At 42.9% G+C, this 19,551-nt stretch overlaps 1 protein-coding gene across 1 annotated transcript in view; it reads left to right on the top strand.

Moving 5' to 3' along the window:
- Positions 1-19,551, top strand: part of LOC128542983 (trichohyalin) — a 186,307-nt gene that overhangs the window by 108,442 nt on the left and 58,314 nt on the right. The window contains exons 9-11 of the mRNA XM_053513234.1: positions 2,339-2,422; positions 3,482-3,637; positions 6,803-6,877. Coding sequence (XP_053369209.1) covers positions 2,339-2,422; positions 3,482-3,637; positions 6,803-6,877 — 315 coding nt within the window. The remainder of the gene's footprint in view (positions 1-2,338; positions 2,423-3,481; positions 3,638-6,802; positions 6,878-19,551) is intronic.

Below are 19,551 nucleotides of genomic sequence, written 5' to 3'. Positions count from 1 at the left end.
TCTATTCTCCCTTGCTTTTGTTGGAATGATGGTTTACTCTGACACGTGTTGGTTGGGCGGGTTTTACATTACATCGTCCGTCTCCTAGACACATTTAAAGACCCGTTAGCATGCAGAGTAGCATGTTCTCCTGTGAAGTAAGAGTCATTTTCCATGAATGTCTAAAAATTCAGTCAGCAGTCTGATGCATAAACAAACCACACGATGCCCCAGGCCCTGACGATGGAGCCGGGAAGATTTGCTTCACCGCAGCTCAAATAATAAAAACGCTCCCTTTCTGGGGAAAAAAAAAAACAACAACAAAAAAAAAAACTGCTGACCAATCAGAGGCTGGCTCGGCGGCGTCCATCAGGAAACAGCCGTGTCACCTGTCGCTAGGCGTCACGGCAGACTCGAGCGAGAAGAGAGAAAGAGAGCGTGGCTTGCCGAAGGAGCCTGAAAGTAATTCAGCACAGGCATGACCTGTCTGAATCTCATTACGGCTGTGAGCAGTGAGCAGATTGCTGAGCTCGCTCGCTCGCTCTCCTCCATTCTGTTCACATGATGCATATAAATAACCAGATAGAAAAAAGCATAAGCATAATATTGTTTACTTTGTCCATCCTGAGAGGTAAACATGAACAGTCTCTTGAAAAACAAAACTGTATACACTAGGGACGAGATACGCCAGGCACCACACGATACAATGTTTATACGATATAAATATTACCACCGTATAAATATTACAATTTAGCATTATGTTTTTTTGTTTTTTGATTTTGCTACATTTTTAAGACCTCGAACCTTTTGAAAATTGGCATACCTTAACAGTTTTATACCTTAGCTTTATTCAACAGCTTCACACCTGAGCTGAACATGAGTTATTAATCATCACTTATAGCAGTTGTTTTCTCACCGAAAAACCAAGCGCAGCATTTAAACAATACAAAACTAACATCAAATACAAGAGTTTAACATTTAACTTGAAATTAAACAAAAAGCTAGACTGTTACTGTTTTCCCTGCAATGATTATTATTTCTAAACAAACTCAGCAAATAATTCACTCGTACCACCCGGGACGCCAGCGTGGGATTAGTTCAGAGTGCACCACCTGTAGGATTATGAGACGTTTTTACCTCCTCAAACTCCAAAAGTCCTGAGCGTGCAGCGTATTGGGACAAATTAACGCTACCAATGTTTTGAAATTTATTTAAACATGTGTAATGATTGTGTTTCGAGACTAATTTTCTGTTACACCAATCAGAAGCTTGTGCATTCGCACAGCACTGGTTAAGACCGATGTGATCAATCAGTCTGATCCAACTGAAACAATCCCCGTCTCAGTCTGATCGACCGGTGTGTCTCTATTACGAGTGTGATGAATCAATTAAAAATCCATTTTGGAGTCAATACGTGACTCAGCACACAAAAGAATCTAAATCCATTTTTCTCCCTTGTTAGTATACACAGTACAAGAAAAAAGTTTGTGGACACCTGACCATCACAGGCATATGTGCTTTTTTTTTTTTTTTTAACATCCCAGTCCATATTTATTGGATCTTTTCTGTTATAATAACCTCCACCCTTCTCATGTTAAGCCTCTTCCACTAGATGTTGGAGCATAGCTGTGTGGATTTGTGTTCATTCAGCTAAAGGACATTAGTGATTAAGAAGTTTAGGGCTCCTAGTTTCAGTGTTAAGGAACGAAGAGGACGATCTATCTAAATTGTTTAAGAGTTTCTCGGAATAAGTGACTATGAATGAATGAGTGTTTTTTTTTTTTTTTTAGATGTACACTTTGAAAAGGGACGTTATGCATCCAAGCACCAGAAGCTTGAGATCCCCAGCACTAAGAGTTTTTACTTTAACATTCTTGATATATTTACTGTTCCAAAATACCAAAATCTTATTGTGGTATCATTTTAACTCACTATGATGAGTGAGCGACACTTAGTACTGCTATAATTTCATTTAAAACGCTGTTGACATTGAAATACCACGTGTTACACGGTAGAACTCGAGCGGCTGATGGATCGGATATTAAAGACGCGCGTACAAGTACACCATTTAATAACTACAGCATGTTTTTTCAAGGCCTTTTGGAATATACTGTAACCTCCTTTTAATCTTCAATCTAATTACGTAAAAAGAACAGTATGACGTTTTTGTGTCACACGCGTCACGGGAATTACGGGAATTAGTGAGAGCTACAGTCGCTTCTTACCTGGTCTGTTAAAGCTATTAAATAAAACTTTTACACAGCAGATCCTCCACAGATAGGGGATTGTACAGGGTGATTTATGGCTTTATTTCTTAGCTGAGTGAAGTGTTTTATTTGATGTTTTGTCTGTCTCGTAGCTACGTGAGGCGAGAACGCGTCTGGTCCAGGTGGAGGCTGAGAATGAAGCGCTGCTGGGATACAAACACCTGCATACATGCGAGGTAACACCCGCTCCGTCCCAGGTAGGAAGGGGGTCAGGATCTACGGTAACAATTAAATATATTGATTTTATATTTATGAGCATGTGTCTATTTCAAGGAAGCTTTGTCTTTTTTTTTTTTTTTTTGTACTTCTGAATGAGTTTGTTATTTTGAACCGAAAAAAATCATCAGGTACTACAGATATTTCAATTTATTTAAATTCGGGTTTTTTTTGACTCCACCCAGTCCGGAAAACAGATCCCACGCTTGCATCCGAATTTAGTTTTATTTTTGAAGCTCTTTTGTCACTAGGGCTCGTCACAAATCAGCCTTACAGATGTAGATTTGTTGGCAGAGTGTTCACAAACTGCCAGCATGGTATGTTCAATTGAAAAATCTTTAATTGTTATAAAAAACTAAACATTTTGAATATATACAGTAAAACCTCGATTGTGAGTAAGACGGTTTGCGAGTGTTCCGCAAGACGAGCAAAGATTTTTCATAAAATTTGAAAACGAGTCTTGGTTTACGAGTACCGAGTAACATGTATCACGCATGCGCTTGGAATGGCATTAGTTATTTTTAGTTAGTAATTTTTTTTCACTTTTGTATTTTAAACAACCCAGTTAGATGTTTTTTTTTTTTTTTTTATCACCACTAATGTGACCTCATATAGGAAGATTCCCCTCCCCCCAGCTTGTTGCTCAGCTGTAGCTCATTTAAATTGACACTGTAATTATGCGTTTGGAAGAGGAGTAAAAGAGATAGTTATACGAAGGGTATTACAGCTGGAGCGTTAACACACTTGAAGCTCTGAGCCCTGTGTTGGCTTGTTAAAGAGAGAATAAAATATGGAACCTTTAAATTCAAGTCACCTACTTCTAACCAGTTCCAGATAACAACTCGTCCCTCAGTAAAATGTGTTTATAGTATGTGATGTCGGTCATTTCATGGGCATTTCGCTCTGCCCTTGCGTGAGGCAGCAGTGATGACGATTTACATGTACAGAATCAAAGTAGAAACCGTCCCCTCCATGGTTAGTACCTTACTTTTTATTCATTTGTGTGTTGTGTCCTGGAGGAGGAGAAGCTCAGTCATGATCCGTCATCCATACAGAGAGGAGCTGAAGAAGAGCAGGACCCTCAGAGGAAGATCAGGGAGCTTCAGGATGAGCTCTCAGCCACTCGCACTCGGCTCGGCGCCTGCCAGGACGCGGCACAGGAGGACCAAAAGAGGGTAGGAGCGGTCACTTTATACGTACATCACCGTCCGGTGTTTACATGCTAAAGTTATCACATCACAATGCACATTTTTTCTAAGGTAAAACTAAAGACTCGTACACTTGCGCTGTACAAAAACAATGACCCGTCTATTGCAGACGTAACATGATGTACGCCAGAGTGCGCTGCGTCATGACGACGTGACGTCGACACAATATCATGCACCTGAACAGCGGACGCAATCTGATGCTTGTCCTGAAGTGCATGTTGTTAATTTTTATTATTATTTTTTTTTTATTAATGAAAGACTTTTGCAAGTTTTAGGAGTGTGTTTGTGAGGTCGGACACTGATGTTGAACGAGAAGGCGTAGCTTGCAGTCTCCGCTCTGATTCATTCCAAAGGTGATCTCTTGGGTTGAGGTCAGGACTTTGTGCGGGACAGTCAAGTTCCTCCACACCAAACTCGCTCATCCATGTCTTTATGGACCTGGCTTTGTGCACTGGTGCGCAGTCATGCTGGAACTGGTGTGAGGTTGCTTTTCAGGAGTTGGGCCCCTGGGCGTCTTACGTCCAGTGAAAGAAACTCTTAATTTCTTAACATTTTGAACAATTTCATACTCCCAACTTTGTGGAAATTTAACCCATGCGTATTTATTGAAGGATGAAGCTCCAAAATGTCAGCGCTGTAGAACTACTCTATCCATAAAGCATATACTTTTGATCTGCTCAAATTTTAATACTATAAGAAAACAACTTCTACCAGAACAAGATTTAAAAAACATATTCTGCAAGACAAAACCAGAAAAACTTTTACAATTTTTATCAAAAGTGCACCTAAAGAACTTAATGTGAAATCTTGTTCTTCTGACAAAGACTGTCTATAATGTGATATTTATTTATTTTTATTTATTATTATTATTATTATTTACTTTTCCCACAACTCTTTAAATCCCTTACAGTATAACACAATATTATATTGGGTTAAATAAATCAGTTTAATGTTTGAGAAGACTCTGCCATGAAATAGCCTGGGAAGTTGATACGGCAATAAATCCTAATACAAACAAACAAAATTTTGTGCAATTTTTTTTTTTTATAAAAATCATCTGATCGTAGCGTGTCTCAGTATTGGGCAAATAAAATTCCAGACGAACAGCAGCAACATATAACTTTTTTTTTTTTTTTTTACTGTTGGACCTTCAACGAAGCCGAAAACAATATTTTCATGATTCAGTAGCTGGTTGATCCACCTAAAGCAGCAATAACTTTTACACATAGTACACATGGGGTACTAACTTTTTCACCTGACTCTATACAATAATAATAATTTTAATAAAAATAACAAGAGATTTTAAAGGATGTAATACCAGTTCAGGCTGTTCTGTTTTTAAAAATAATTATTTTTTGGATAATTAATAGATTTTTTTTTTAGTGTTTTATTTCTTAGAAAAAAATGCAAATGCTTTACAAAGCACACGAACCCTATTTAATGTGTAACTTTTCTTTCCTTTAAATTGTCCTTCATTATTCAAAATAAAAAAAGCTTTGATTTAAATTGTACAGTATTTTTTCCGTACCACTTACCTTTTATTCCTGACTCGCGTAATACAGTATATATATATATTTCTAAAGTAAAGCTCTCGAACTTCATTTCAGCTTTACCAAGCAGCCTAGCCGAGGCAAAGCCCTTCATTTGTACACAGGTAGCAATTTTACTTTCATTAATCTCCCCCGCTCAGCGTGGCCCCGGTGTCCGGCTGTAATTTGGCGAGCGCCGTGCGTGCGGTGTGGCCTGAGGATCCGAGCATGAAATAAGTTGTTCGCTGCGGGTCCCAGGCCCAGGCGTCTATTACACACCTGCGGGAGAGCCACACACACACACACACACACACACACACACACACACACACACACACACACACATGTGCACTCTTGCTGTCTGAATGGCCTTGATTTTCCACAGCCAACACTGTTATTACTCATCAGAAAGTTTGTAAGGTGTGTGTGTGTGTGTGTGTGTGTGTGTGTACGCATATACTGTATGCAGTGATCAGCCATAATATTAAAACCATTGAAAGGTGACATTGATTATCTGATCACAGAGGTGGCTGTCAGGGGCTGTTTTATATCAGACAACAGAACAGGTGGTTCATTCATGCCCAGGTTGAAGAACAGGCCGTAAGTCAGAGCATCTGCCCCATACCGAGGTGTTCCCACTATACATTGGTAGTATTCCCAGTAAAAGTGCTCCAAGGGAACTAAAACCAGCAGCAGGGTCATGGGCTCCCAAGGGTTAGGGTTAGCTCACAGAGACACATGGAGAACAATCTGCTAGCTTGTTTCTTTCTAAAAAGTGAAGGCTAGTTCTAATATAAAGAAATCTACGATGAGTACGATTTTAGGGTGTTGAATCCGCCTCCAGATCCCTCAGATCTCTGTAGGATGTGCCGGAGAAACCATTGCCGATCCACGGAGGCCCGACCTCACCACCTGCACACGTCCTTCAGAAGTCTTGTGCCGTCTAGACAGGTGTTTTTGGAGACGCGATACAGAATATCAGACTGGCGGTTCTAATGACGTCATGTCCGATCAGTGTTTACGAAGTGGAGAAAAGATGATCGTTCATCCCGTTTGTCAAGAAACGGTGTTGTGTAGCAGAATCCACAAACTTTTCCAATCTCCGCATTTATTACTCCATCACAGTTTCATGATTATTTATATACATCCTTTATTTTTCTTTCGAGTCAAGGTGATGTGTATGAAATCACCTTTGTTGACTTGGTGTGTGTGTGAGTGTGTGTGCGCGCACATGGCGCATTAATGATGCATATATCCTCTATCTCCTGTCTGCTCTTAATCCCAGCAGTGCTGGCTCAGGAGCAGATTACTGACCGCGGACATGAGGAGAGTACAGAGCAGGGAGACCTGATGCGGGGAGCGTGGACACACACACACACACACACACACACACACACGTGTACACGCACACTCTATTTCTATTCCCTCATCTACACTTCTCATTATGAGCAAACAGAGCAGCCATTTTCTCTCCTGCTTTATTTGTTCAGAGTCGCCATCTTTGTTCTGGATATTCTCTCGCCTCAGAAATGTTTTTGTTTGATGATTCAACATTCACTGTTTGAAATGGTCTGATTGTCTGCGTGTGTGTATGTGTGTGCAGGCTGATGAACAGATCCAGCAGCTGCAGCAGGAGGTGTCCAGGCTGAATCTGCAGCATCGATGCATCAATCAGCAAGTAGGTGGCGTTCCCGACCCAGCTCCGTCTCTCTCCCTCTCTCTCCTTAAACTCGAGCACGGCAGCTTCGGAGAACTTGAGACTCCTGACGCGCCATGATAGAAAATCCACCTGCACACATTCATTCAAATAAACCAGACGTGCTATAAACATAACGACGAGCCACGCGATCTCAAGGTAGCACTTCAGAACGAAACATGATACACAGTACATGTCGAGGAAGGAAAACTACTCCGTCGTAGGACGTCCGAACAGGGGCCGAGGGAACTCTTTCGTTAGAGGCACTGGCCATGAACGTGAGGAGAGGGGGATCATAGCAAAACAAACAAACAAACAAAAAGCAAGTGTAGCAAGTATGACTTCATGCATGGTTAGAGGTCCAACATGGGAGAATCTTTATCAGGAATGAAAACGGTTCCCTCGACGTTATTAGCTCACATCAGCTGCACGTGACGATACGAATATATAAATGTAAAGAAAAAACAACTCACTGATGTTGCAACTGCAGTTGTTTATGGAAAATACAGGAATAAACAGTTGTTAAAGTTGAAAGGCATCATCGCTATATAATTGACCCCAAGTACCCCTGGTTTCCTCCTGAGAATCATGTGACTGCGAAATTTGTGCGGTTACACGAGGGCGAGTCAAGACCTATCCGCACTCTGTCCGTAGGATTTATTCTACATTTTAGAAAAGACAAATGCATCACATGATCTCCTTCCTTTTCAATACACTTGTAGACAGTACATCTATCTACAAGCTTTCGTATTTCCTCATTTAAAAAAAAGTTTTAGCTGCGAGCTACGGATGCACCGCTGTCTTCGTTTCTTCATCAGAAGCGACTCTTCGTCCTTTCAGCGAGATCAGGACTATCGCGAGGACGCTTTAACACCTCAGAGTGTCGACAGTTGATCGTTGAACCTTTTTCCTGAAAACGTTCCCTTGAAGATCTCCGAAAACTTTCACCTTCCTTAACGTGTCGCTCCACATTTAGTTTGCAGATGTCCATGCGCTTCTGTTTATGCTTTTCCGTGAGTCTACAGACCGTATTGTATACATACAGTGGCTTGCAAAAGTATTCGGCCCACTTGAACTTTTCCATATTTTGTCACATTACAGCCACAAACATAAATCAATTTAACTGGAATTCTACGTGAAAGACAAATACAAAGTGGTGTACACATGAGAAGGAACGAAAATCATACATGATTCCAAACGTTTTTTTTTTACAAATAAATAACTGCAAAGTGGGGTGTGCATAATTATTCAGCCCCCTTTGGTCTGAGTGCAGTCAGTTGCCCATAGACATTGCACCTGTGCACACAGCTGCTCTGTGACGGCCTCAGAGGTTGTCTAAGAGAATATTGGGAGCAAAAACACCATAAAGTCCAAAGAACACACCAGACAGGTCAGGGATAAAGTTATTGAGAAATTTAAAGCAGGCTTGGGCTACAAAAAGATTTCCAAAGCCTTGAACATCCCACGGAGCACTGTTCAAGCGATCATTCAGAAATGGAAGGAGTATGGCACAACTGTAAACTTACCAAGACAAGGCCGTCCACCTAAACTCACAGGCCGAACAAGGAGAGCGCTGATCAGAAATGTAGCCAAGAGGCCATGAGAACCATAAGAAGTCCCGCTTGCAGTTTGCCACAAGCCATGTGGGGGAACACAGCAAACATGTGGAAGAAGGTGCTCTGGTCAGATGAGACCAAAATGGAACCTTTTGGCCAAAATGCAAAAACACTATGTGTGGCGAAAAACTAACACTGCACATCACTCTGAACACACCATGCCCACTGTGAAATATGGTGGTGGCAGCATCATGCTCTGGGGGCGCTTCTCTTCAGCAGGGACAGGGAAGCTGGTCAGAGTTGATGGGAAGATGGATGGAGCCAAATACAGGGCAATCTTGGAAGGAAACCTCTCGGAGTCTGCAAAAGACTTGAGACTGGGGCGGAGGTTCACCTTCCAGCAGGGCAACAACCCTAAACATAAAGCCAGAGCAACAATGGAATGGTTTAAAACAAAACATATCCATGTGTTAGAATGGCCCAATCAAAGTCTAAATCTAAATCCAATTGAGAATCTGTGGCAAGATCTAAAAAACTGCTGTTCACAAACGCTGTCCATCTAATCTGACTGAGCTGGAGCTGTTTTGCAAAGAAGAATGGGCAAGGAATTTAGTCTCTAGATGTGCAAAGCTGGTAGAGACATACCCTAAAAGACTGGCAGCTGTAATTGCAACAAAAGGTGGTTCCACAAAGTATTGACTCAGGGGGCTGAATAATTACGCACACCCCACTTTTCAGTTATTTATTTGTAAAAAATGTTTGGAATCATGTATGATTTTCGTTCCACTTCACACGTGTACACCACTTTGTATTGGTCTTTCATGTGGAATTCCAATAAAATTCATTCACGTTTGTGGCTGTAATGTGACAAAATGTGGAAAAGTTCAAGGGGGCCGAATACTTTTGCAAGCCACTGTATGATGTATGATCTGTATATCTCAGTGATATATATAATTAGAACGCCTTTCTTTGTCTAATAAAAGAGGGTCTCGGTCATCACGGATCCTGTGTCGAATGTTAAAATCCTTACCTGCCCTGTTACCATGACAACCAGCCTGGTCTTGTAAGCAAATACGACTCTGAGTCTGAGCAGACCCGATTTCAGTCACTTCATCTGCCATGTAAACACTTCTGTAAATGAAATATCTCAGATTCACGCCGCTGTCTGATCACAGCCCATGGGCTTCTCGTTCTCTGCCTGGCGTTTGCCCTGATGTGTGTGTGTGTGTTTTGTTTTTTTTTCTCCCGAGCCCAGACTCCACACGTCCACTGGCGCTCTCAGGAATCGCCAGCTAGTGGGGCCTTTATGGGGGTTAATGAAGAGTCCAGCTCCATGTGAGAGTAATTGGGTCTGATAGCCTCAGTAATAGGGGTGCAGTGGGTACCTCGATATTGACCCCCCCCTGCCACACACACACACACACCACCCTTTCATAGTCGAGCCTGCTCCCCTACGCGTCCCCCTACCACCACCACCACCCGGTGTGAAGGAGTGTTAGGGTCCAGCGTGTGGCGAATGATTGCCAATAAAACGTTTGATTGAGAGGAGAGCGGCGCGCGAGCCATAAACAGGCTGGATTCTGCCCTTTAATTTCGCCGCCACCAGAGAATTGCTTTTGCCTTGCTGCAGAGCGAGTCCTGCACACACACACACACACACACACACTCGTACACAACGGCAGTTAGCTGTACACCCTAGGAGTGGGGATTTAATTTAGTACCGTGTGTGTGTGTGCGCCCGCGTGTTTACTAGTCCTGAGGACAAAGACGAAGGGCTTTTCATTGTGAATTCTCACTATTCCAGGAGCTGCCTCAGTGCTGATAAGGAGGAAAAAAAAAAACACACAATCATTTCATACTGCAAATTGGCTGTGCAGCAACTAAGACGTGTGGAGAGCGAGTCGGGATCCTAATTTCACCTCTCTCGCCGTTGTGCTCTCTCTCTCTAACACACACACACTCCTCAGAAATGACATCTGAAGTGTAGCAGGAAGCGAACGCGAGCTCTGCGCTGTAAAGCCCCGCTCTGTGTTCTCTTTTCCGACGCAGGCTCATCCAGACTCCGTCGTGAATCTCGTACGCACGCGACATCGTGGTAATAAAAGGCCGGCGGTAGAGACGCTCCGGTCCTCAGGGAACGGAACGGCGTGCGTTTTTACTGCCGCTCTGACAGCAAGATGGAGTGCTCGTCCAATTAGAAAAATATTCGGAGACACACCCAGCTTTAATTCAATTTTATTTATATAGCGCTTTTAACAGTGGTCATTGTCTCAAAGCAGATTTACAAAAATGTAAAGAAAATTTATTGGAAGCGTGTATGAGTGAGAAAAATGTGTCTAGATAATAATGAGTTTGTCCCTGATGAGCAAGCCAAGGGTGACGGCGACAGTGGCAAGGAAAAACTCCCTGAGATAGCAATAGGACGAAACCTTGAGAGGAACCAGACTCAACAGGGAACCCATCCTCATCTGGGTGAAACGGATAAAAATTATATAACATCATGTGTGTTATGCAGCTGAAAGTTCAGTATAACAGAAGTTATTTAAATGAACATGAACGAGTCAGTAGGTGCAGAGGGCAGATGGGGCCTGGATCACTGGGAGCTCAGGAGCAGCATGTGTAGCTCCAAACCATCATGAAGCAGAATCCAGCTGGAGCTGGTCCTTCTCTGGTTGGCCTTTATCTACTGAAGCTGGCACAATCTCCAGATGCCTCGAAATGGGTAGAAAAAAAATAAATAAGCAGGTGGAAAGATTTAGCGTAGTTCAGGATGGATGTACTTGAGTATGAGGTTTTGGGACCTTCCAACAAGGTTTTAAGTTTCAGGCTTGTTTCGTCGTCGTTGTCGTTATTTTTGCTAGATTTCATCCACGCTGCTATAAAAACGATCAGGGCAAACGTTTTTGGTTTTCTTTTTAGCTTTCTTTCTGTAAGTGTAAGTACTGTCCTGATTAATTCCTCCCTCATTCGTCCAGCCTTCAAAAATAGATGCAGGCTTTATTTTCCTCTGTTTTTAACCCCCCTTTCTTTTTTTTTCTTTCTTTCTTTCTTTTCTTTCTTTTCTTTTCTTTTTTTTTGGGGAGATTGCATTAAAATTAAATTCTCTCTTGTTGTGAAAAGAGGCGCGCGTTAAAAATAATTGGATGTGGGAGAGAACAAAGGGCCGCCTCCCCTTCCTGCGGCTGCGGAGCCCGTTAAGGCGTTGATGCCGAGCGCGCCGCATTGTTCTGCTGTCTGCAGCCAAACCCCCCACCACCACCTCCACCACCACCACCACCTCAACATCCAAACCCCCCCACACCCCTCCTCCATACCCCCTCTCTCCCTCCCCGGCCAGACACTCAGCGCCGGAGAAGTCACTTTTAATGTCTGATAATCAAGGTGAATTTTCAAAAAGCTGCCATTTTCAAATGACGGTGTATACATTATGTGGGGAGACGGCAAGCTCGCTCTCTCTCTCTCGCTCACGCTCGTTCCCTTTTTTTTTTTTTTCTTCTTCTTTCTGGGAGAGGAGGGGCCGCGCTGGTCATGCACAGTGAAAGAGAGACACCTAATGGCCACCGGTGGCGCGACAGCCTCGGGTTAGGGTTCAGAAAAGACTGAAAGAGGGAGGGAATGATGGCAGGAGAGCCGGGATTTTTTAGCACTCTCATGATGTGCGTCTTGCATTTCGGTGTGTGATTTGTGCTTTTTATGCGTGTGTGTGTGTGTGTGCAGGTAGAGAAGTTCTGGAGAGCTTTTTTTCTCTCTTCGTCTTCTATTTCAGTAGCACTTTTTTTTTTCCATTTTTCATCTCTAACATAAATATGTGGTGTGAAGACAGATAGAAAGTGGAAGAGAGATCGGTCTTTCCAACTTAATGTATATGTTATTTACCTTTATTAATTAATTAATCGAGGTATTTATTCATCCCCCTGAGCGTCACACGCTCACCGCTGCTCCAGCTGCAGGACGAGAAGCTCTTAGTGCATGCAGTGCGTCTTAGAGTGAAGGTGTGTTTATTTTCTGCAGAGGGGAAGAAATGGGAACAAGACAAGCGTTTTATTTATTTATTTATTTATTTATTTAAAATACATGAAGCAGTGATGCTTCTGGTTAAGTTTGACCTTGAGCTAGCTTCGGATATGGAGTAAAGTAATCTGGGGAGCAGGATCAGAGCTACAGGACGTCCTTAGACATTGTATTATTGAGTTTTTTTTAGTTTTAGTTTTTTTAGAACTCAATGTGAACAGAAAGCGAGTCCTCAGTTCAGCGTGTATTCATGTGTATTCTTATTCTTATTTCTATTATTTTAACAAGTGGATCGTCTAAGCCGTTAAACGCCTCGTGTTCAGAGGACGGACTCAACGCAAAAGCAGCCGACCTCGTCCTCTCTCTTTCTTAAGACGTGTCATGCTTTTTGAGACTGATTCCGTGTGTGTGTGTGTGAAAGAGAGAGAGAGAGAGAATGAAAGCATCTGCTTTGAGACAAGCTCTCTCTCTCTCTCTCACACACACACACACACACAGAAGGAATATAGATCACTCTTTTAACAGGTCACTGTCCAACTAAGGTGCTTTCTTTCTCTTCTTTCTTTTTCTCTTTGTTTATTTATTTATTTATTTATTTATTTGTGCCACACGCCTTTACTCAAGCGGAAGCCGCACTCGGCTTTTAATCGACTGTTTTTTGCGCCAGATAAGCAGATTGGGAATAGAAATCACAGCCCACTTTGTGGCAACCGAGTAGATTTTCCTGAACCGCACGCCCGCGTCTCCGCACGGATTGTAGATCTTAACACGCTTATTGTATTTCTGCTGCAAGAATGCGTTTAATATCGTTTCTTTGTGTTTGCCTTTATACTCTTTTCATATTGAAATTACATAAGCAGATATTACGTTTTTTTCCCCTTTTTTTTGTCTCTATGAAAGTAGATAAGTACGCCTACTTGTTTTATTCTCTCTTCATATTAGGCGTGTTGTGCGTTATAGTGAGCATGTGTAGCGATTTACATAAAATATTAAACATCAAATATTTCATGAATGCAGATGAGCTTTGAAAAGTATTCGACTTTTTTTTCAGTTGTTCACCTAAAAATTCAATACGCAGCAATTTTTTTGGTAATAAAAACAGTCCACGTGGTGACGCTAGATCTGATCCAACTCCTTCCCTTAAGATGAACCTCTTTAACCTTTAACCTTTGGACAATTCTGTAAACCACAAAACAACAGATTATACACACACACATACAGTACCATTGTGAAACACACTAATACTTTGTTTAGGTAGGAGGGGCTGGATCAGGTCTGACTCCGCCCCTTAAAATTATTGTCCTGGAGCGCACTGGATACGGACTCAAAGAAAGACTTTCCATAATTTCTCCAAGCTGTGTGTGTGTGTGTCGTTCCTGTCTGGCACCTGTCCTCCACAGAGACGGGGTTCTGTGTGTGAGACGGTGGGGACAGCAGCACTCACACACCACCTGCCCTTTTCTGTTCTCCCACTAGAGAATAACACCCCACACCTGTCCTGCACTGTTTAAAAGCTTCCACATCTTTACATGTGTGTGTGGTGTTTCTTTTCTTTTCGTCATGTTTTCAGCAGTGCTTGGAACCGTCCTGAGGTTCCGTCACATGCAGGAACATCTACACTGAAGCTCTAAGCTTGACACAGGAGCTACCAGACACCAGAGTCTGAGACACGAGAGTTGAAAACTCTACAGTGTCCGGTCGCAGTTACTCTGGCTCTTCGCCGACTTAATGGGTGATGTCTTGAAATCGAGTGTGTGAGACTGTCTGGGGAAAAAAAAAAGGAGTATTGAGTAGCATTGAAAGTTTTACTCAGATGTATTCTTGGACTATTGACTTGAGTTTGTTGCCGGTTCTGGATTGTGTTTCCAGGACATTCGATTATTAGAATCCAAACCGCTAACAGAAGTAGCGCAGACGTCGTGTCGAGTCGGACACGAGAAGCAGATCGGCACAGCCGACAGCCATTTCTGAAGAAACCTGTTTCACCAGGATTACAGTTTAAACTGGACTAGGGATTAAAAACTAAGGCTTAGGAACCAAAGCTTGGCCCCGGTTCTCTACAGGGTTCCTCTACAGTTTCTCTACAGTTCCTCTACAGGGTTCCTCTACAGTTCCTCTATGGGTCCCTCTACGGGTCTTTTGCCGGGTTCCTCTACAGGGTTCCTCTACGGATTCCTTTACGGGTTCCTCTACGCGTCCTCTACAGGGTTCCTCTACAGGGTTCCTCTACAGCTCCTCTACGGGTCTTTTACCGGGTTCCCCCGGTCCTCTAGAGGCTTCCTCTACACGGTTCCTCTACGGGTCCTCTACAGGGTTCCTATATGGGTCCTCTACTGGGTTCCTCTACGGTTCCTCTACAGGGTTCCTCTACAGTTCCTCTACAGTTTTCTGTTAAAACCAAAAACAGAGGAAGCCACAGAGTTAGATGTGCAGACTTTGACCTTTAACCCTATTGATGTGATTTGGCACTTGCTGCAGTATGTTAGACAAATGTAGGTTGTATCGTGTGTGTGTGTGTGTGTGTGTGTGTGGGATTGACCAGAGTATGGACCAGAGCCAACCAGGATACGGTGCCCACACTGGGCCACAATGTTGGCACACGCCGCAGTCAGCAACTCTTATTCAATGAAACACATCCTGTACCAGTGTTCATGTGTAGAGATGATAGAACCCTCTCTCTCTCTCTCTCTCTCTCTCTTTCTCTCTCTCTCTCTCTCTTTCTGTCTTTCTCTCTCTCTATCTCTCGTGCTGTTAGTTTACTATTTATTAATTTTTTATTATATTATATTTATGTTTTTGTCCCCCCCTCCTCCGCCCACCTTCTTCCCTCTCAGCTCTCCATCTCTCCTCCGTTCTCGTTTGTGTCCTTAAAAAATATCCCGCACATCCTGCAGCAGTTCCACATGACAGACGCTCTCCTAATGTAATCACAGCGTCTGAATTCTAATTCATACCGTCAGGAGAAAATAAATAGCGCTCGCTTAATTACGGCGAGCCGGCTCCCGCCTTCGGCCGGCGTGATTTATGAAGCGCGCGCTGGCAGCTCTCCCGCCGCATTTTTCTTAATTTATTTTTAATCTGTCTTTCAATTAATTCTGATGGAAACGTCTTAATGGTGGCAGAGAGGTGCGGGAGCGGCGCGACTCGTGCTCTTTACGCCCAGGGTGCGAAGGAACCCCAAACTTTCTTAAAGAAGTGAAGTGTACAGAGGACTTCAGAGACTAAACTCTGAGATAAACTCAGCACTGAGACTCTTGGCGCGTGTATAGAATGAGAGGAAAAAAGAAATGACGTACTGTAATTGTGAAAGATTCTTGCACGCGCTCCGAACAGATAATGACCGCGTGTGTGCTATTTCTCATGCAGACAAAGACAAATCAAATTACTCGTTTAATTAATGATTCATTAGAAGTTCTTTGTACTTTATCATTTAAGCTTAACCTCGGAGGCAGGAGTAACGAACGTCTTCACCGAGTAATTCAGCGAGTAATTAATTTTCCCTAATAGCAGATTGTTTTAATACAGTCGTGCTTTCTATAGTAACCCAATGCAAACATATACAGTACGTCCAATTAAACAAAGGAAAAAAACACCATTTTCAATGATTTTGTGATTCACTTTTTGGAAGGAGTCTCCAGTTCCAATTTACTTAAAGCTGTAAGTCAGATGTGAAGAAAAACGATAATACAACAACCTTGTAATCAGAAACTCGAGTTCAAGACGCCACCGTGTTGCTGATGATTTTCCTGTAAGGGCACGTGTGTGTGTTCCTGCCCTACTGTATTATATCTTAAGAAATGAAAGTAAATTGTAAAGTAAATATTGGAAATGTTTATATTTATACCTCCTTCTGTCTGCTCAAGGGCTGCAAGAAGGATATGCGTTGAACACACACACACACACACACAAGCGTGATATCTTAATGCAACATGTGTTCTTGCAGTGTTGAGTTAATCGCTCTGTCAGTTCCTCGCCGAGAGTTTCTTTCTCCCAACGCGCTGTGTCTTATTCCGGGGTTTTCAAGCTCCGCTTTCATCTATTTCTACTTAACACTGGTGCGTTCTCTACTTTCTAAGCCTTACTGCGCTTCTTCTTCTGGGTCGTACTGTGTGTGTGTGTGTGTGTGTGTGTGTGTGTGTGTGTGTGTGTGTGTGTGTGTGTGTGTGTGTGTGTGTGTGTGTGTGTGTGTGTGTGTGTGTGTGTGAGAGAGTCTATAATCTGCAGTTCTCCACCAATTCAATGACTATCCAGTTTTTTTTTTTCCTCGCTGTGCTTTCATTTTCCTCTTTAAGAAAACAGAGCCGACTTTCAGTACCCGAGCACAGCCGACTTCACGCGAACAGCCGGAGGAAGATTTTAAATCTTTTTTTTTTTTTCTTCTTCGTCTCCTCCTCCAGCCCACTCATTTTTTTCTTCTTCACACACAGATCATTGCACACCAAGGCCTCCGTTTTCATTTCCCTACACACATACGCAGCAGTTTTTAACTAGGCAGGCCCGGGCCGGGCCCCAGCGCCGGCCGATCGATAGCCGCGGTCGACTCGGAGCACCACACGCCGCCTTAATGGGCCCTGCAGGTCCCACCATAAAACACCTCCATGGACCTTAGAGATGGAGCATCCATAAATCGCCACGCTCTCTCTCTCTCTCTCTCTCTCTCTCTCTCTCTCTCTCTCACACTGGGTTTGAACTGGCTAGAGCTGGCATGTGATGTACAGAGATTAGATTAAAACAGAGATGAGTGCATATTGCTTTAATTTTTGGTGCTTGGTGTTCCCTGAGATTAGAAACGATGAGACATTTAAAGGGCTTGGGTTAATGTTTAAAAAAATGAGAAACTGTTTTTCTGTTCCCACATACCATTTGGATTTAGGATTGTTTGACGTCCAGCGTTGCCAACTATTTACATTGAAAAGTAGCTAAAGTTTGCTCGAAAAGTCGCCAAATGTCTCTAGATGACGTCATGCGTAATTTTGCATATTGATGACGTAATTACGTCGTATTTGCATTCTGCATCTTTTCCCTAATCCTATGATGCGCAGCTCATTCACATCTATGTCAGCTGCCGTGCGGTCACGGGAATATGCTGCTCCTTTCAGCCAGAGCTTTTTCGAGAAAAAAGTCGTCAAGGGGGTCTGAAAAGTCACTAAATGTAGCGACAAAGTCGCTAAGTTGGCAACACTGTTGATGTCTGTCTTTTGGACATTCTTAGAAATAGGTAAACGGATACGAATGTCCAGATCTTTTGAATCTACTTTGGTAAAAAAAAAAGTGTGTGAGGGAGTAATAAAAAGGTAATCTATCTATCTACCTGTCTGTCTACATAACTATTTATCTGTCCGTCTGTCTATCTACCTACTGTACATATCTATCTATCTATCTGTCTGTTTGTCTACCTACATATCTATCTCTTTATAGCGGGAATTTATTGTAGCCAGTTTGTCTACCAGCATATTTTTTTTTCTATACGATGCACAGAAATAAGTCGGAAGTCTGAACGATGATGCAGAGCTCGAGATCGAATTATGGAGATTGGTTTGTCGAGCGTGATTCCAGATTAATTGCATGGCATTAGGGAAAAGCCTTGCTAGATAAGGAAACTTCATCCCTGAGCTGCTGAGTGAGAAGAAAATCCCTCTGAACCCATTATCTCATCTCATCTTGTTTTTGCTTGCAGCGACTGGCAGTGGTGCGATTCACCCTCACCACCTTCCAAAGAGCCACTTTCGGGCCCTTGATCAACGTCCTTAACCCCCAACCCCTTCTGTTAATCTACATGCTTGAATCGTATTCAGTCACATCACTTAGGACAAAAGCGTGTCTTCACTCCCTCTCCCAAATGAATAAATGCACCGTCTTTGCAGTTTTAACGTTCATTTCGGCCGTGCGCGCCAGCCCGAGTCGAGATTTGACTGCAGTCAGTAAGATTGGATTAATAACCGAGATGGGTCTGGGTGAAGAGATCAGCTGACCAGCCGGCGTATGTTCTCCTTCTCCCTTCCTGAGCCTCGGGCCGTGTGGAAGAGCGCGTCCGTCCGTCCGTGTGTGCATTAGCCAAACAGATAGCAACTTTAATTGCCTGTACATGCACTTCCTCACCCCTGACGCCCTCCAGCCTCATCCCTGCTGTCCTCCACAAACGATGAAAAGAAAACGAAATAGAGAGAGAGAGACTGACAGAGAGAGAGAAACAGGCCATGATTACTTATTTCTGCAGGCCTGCCACAGAGTGCCTCTCTCCAAAAATGACTCTAATTCCAAACGGTTAACAAGATTTTTTTTTTTCTTGCGCTTTAATAGAGCCGAATCCGTGTGACAGCAAATAGCTTTCCTATTTGCAGCCTTAATGGCTTTTCCTACTTTGCGCTTCCAATAAGCAGTAAACTCGGAAATTAATATTGCACGCCGCGTTATGATGCAAATGGGAACGAGATAGGAAAGAGGCGCACCTTCACGCACAAAGCTCTGATTAGATCCGTAATTGCGTCTTCCTCCCTCACCACCACCACCATACAAAACCCCCCTCCCTCATCCTGCCCGCTCTGGCACATTCAATTTCGAATTCGCTTATGTATTTATAGAAGTGTTTTAAACCTCGTCATCCGTGTCGGAGAGCACGTTTGATTTACGCTGCGGCGTGGGTTTGTTTTTTAACTCGGTGCTAATCAGCAATAATTGGCAGAGCAGAGGAGAAAAGCTCGTCCTTGAGACCCTGACGTCTTTGCTCTCACCTTTAACTGTTGTTTTGTTCGACCGTCAATGAGCTTTCCATCTTGGCGTCTGTTAAAATGAAAGGAGCGAACTTCTTTTCTGTGTACGGCATAAAGGAGATTAAAGTAAGGGTGTAGGCACCGTTCTTTATTTAAGACTAATGTCGGATGTTGAACAGAATAATGATGCTAATTAGCAGAAGAAAGAAATTATTCTAGCTTCAAAATAGCACGAACCCGACATTGTGCATCAGTGTTGCCAAAAGTATGCAGATGCCTGAGCTTGATAATCATATGCGTTCCTTCTTTGGACTGTTGCCACAGACTTGCTGAAGCTTTATTAATAGTTCTCCTCCTCTGGAACTAAGAGGACCAAACC

This window comes from Clarias gariepinus, chromosome 15 (assembly GCF_024256425.1).
Source record: "Clarias gariepinus isolate MV-2021 ecotype Netherlands chromosome 15, CGAR_prim_01v2, whole genome shotgun sequence".
Classification (NCBI taxonomy): Eukaryota; Metazoa; Chordata; class Actinopteri; order Siluriformes; family Clariidae; genus Clarias; species Clarias gariepinus.
This window is presented reverse-complemented; position numbering and strand designations above follow the sequence as displayed.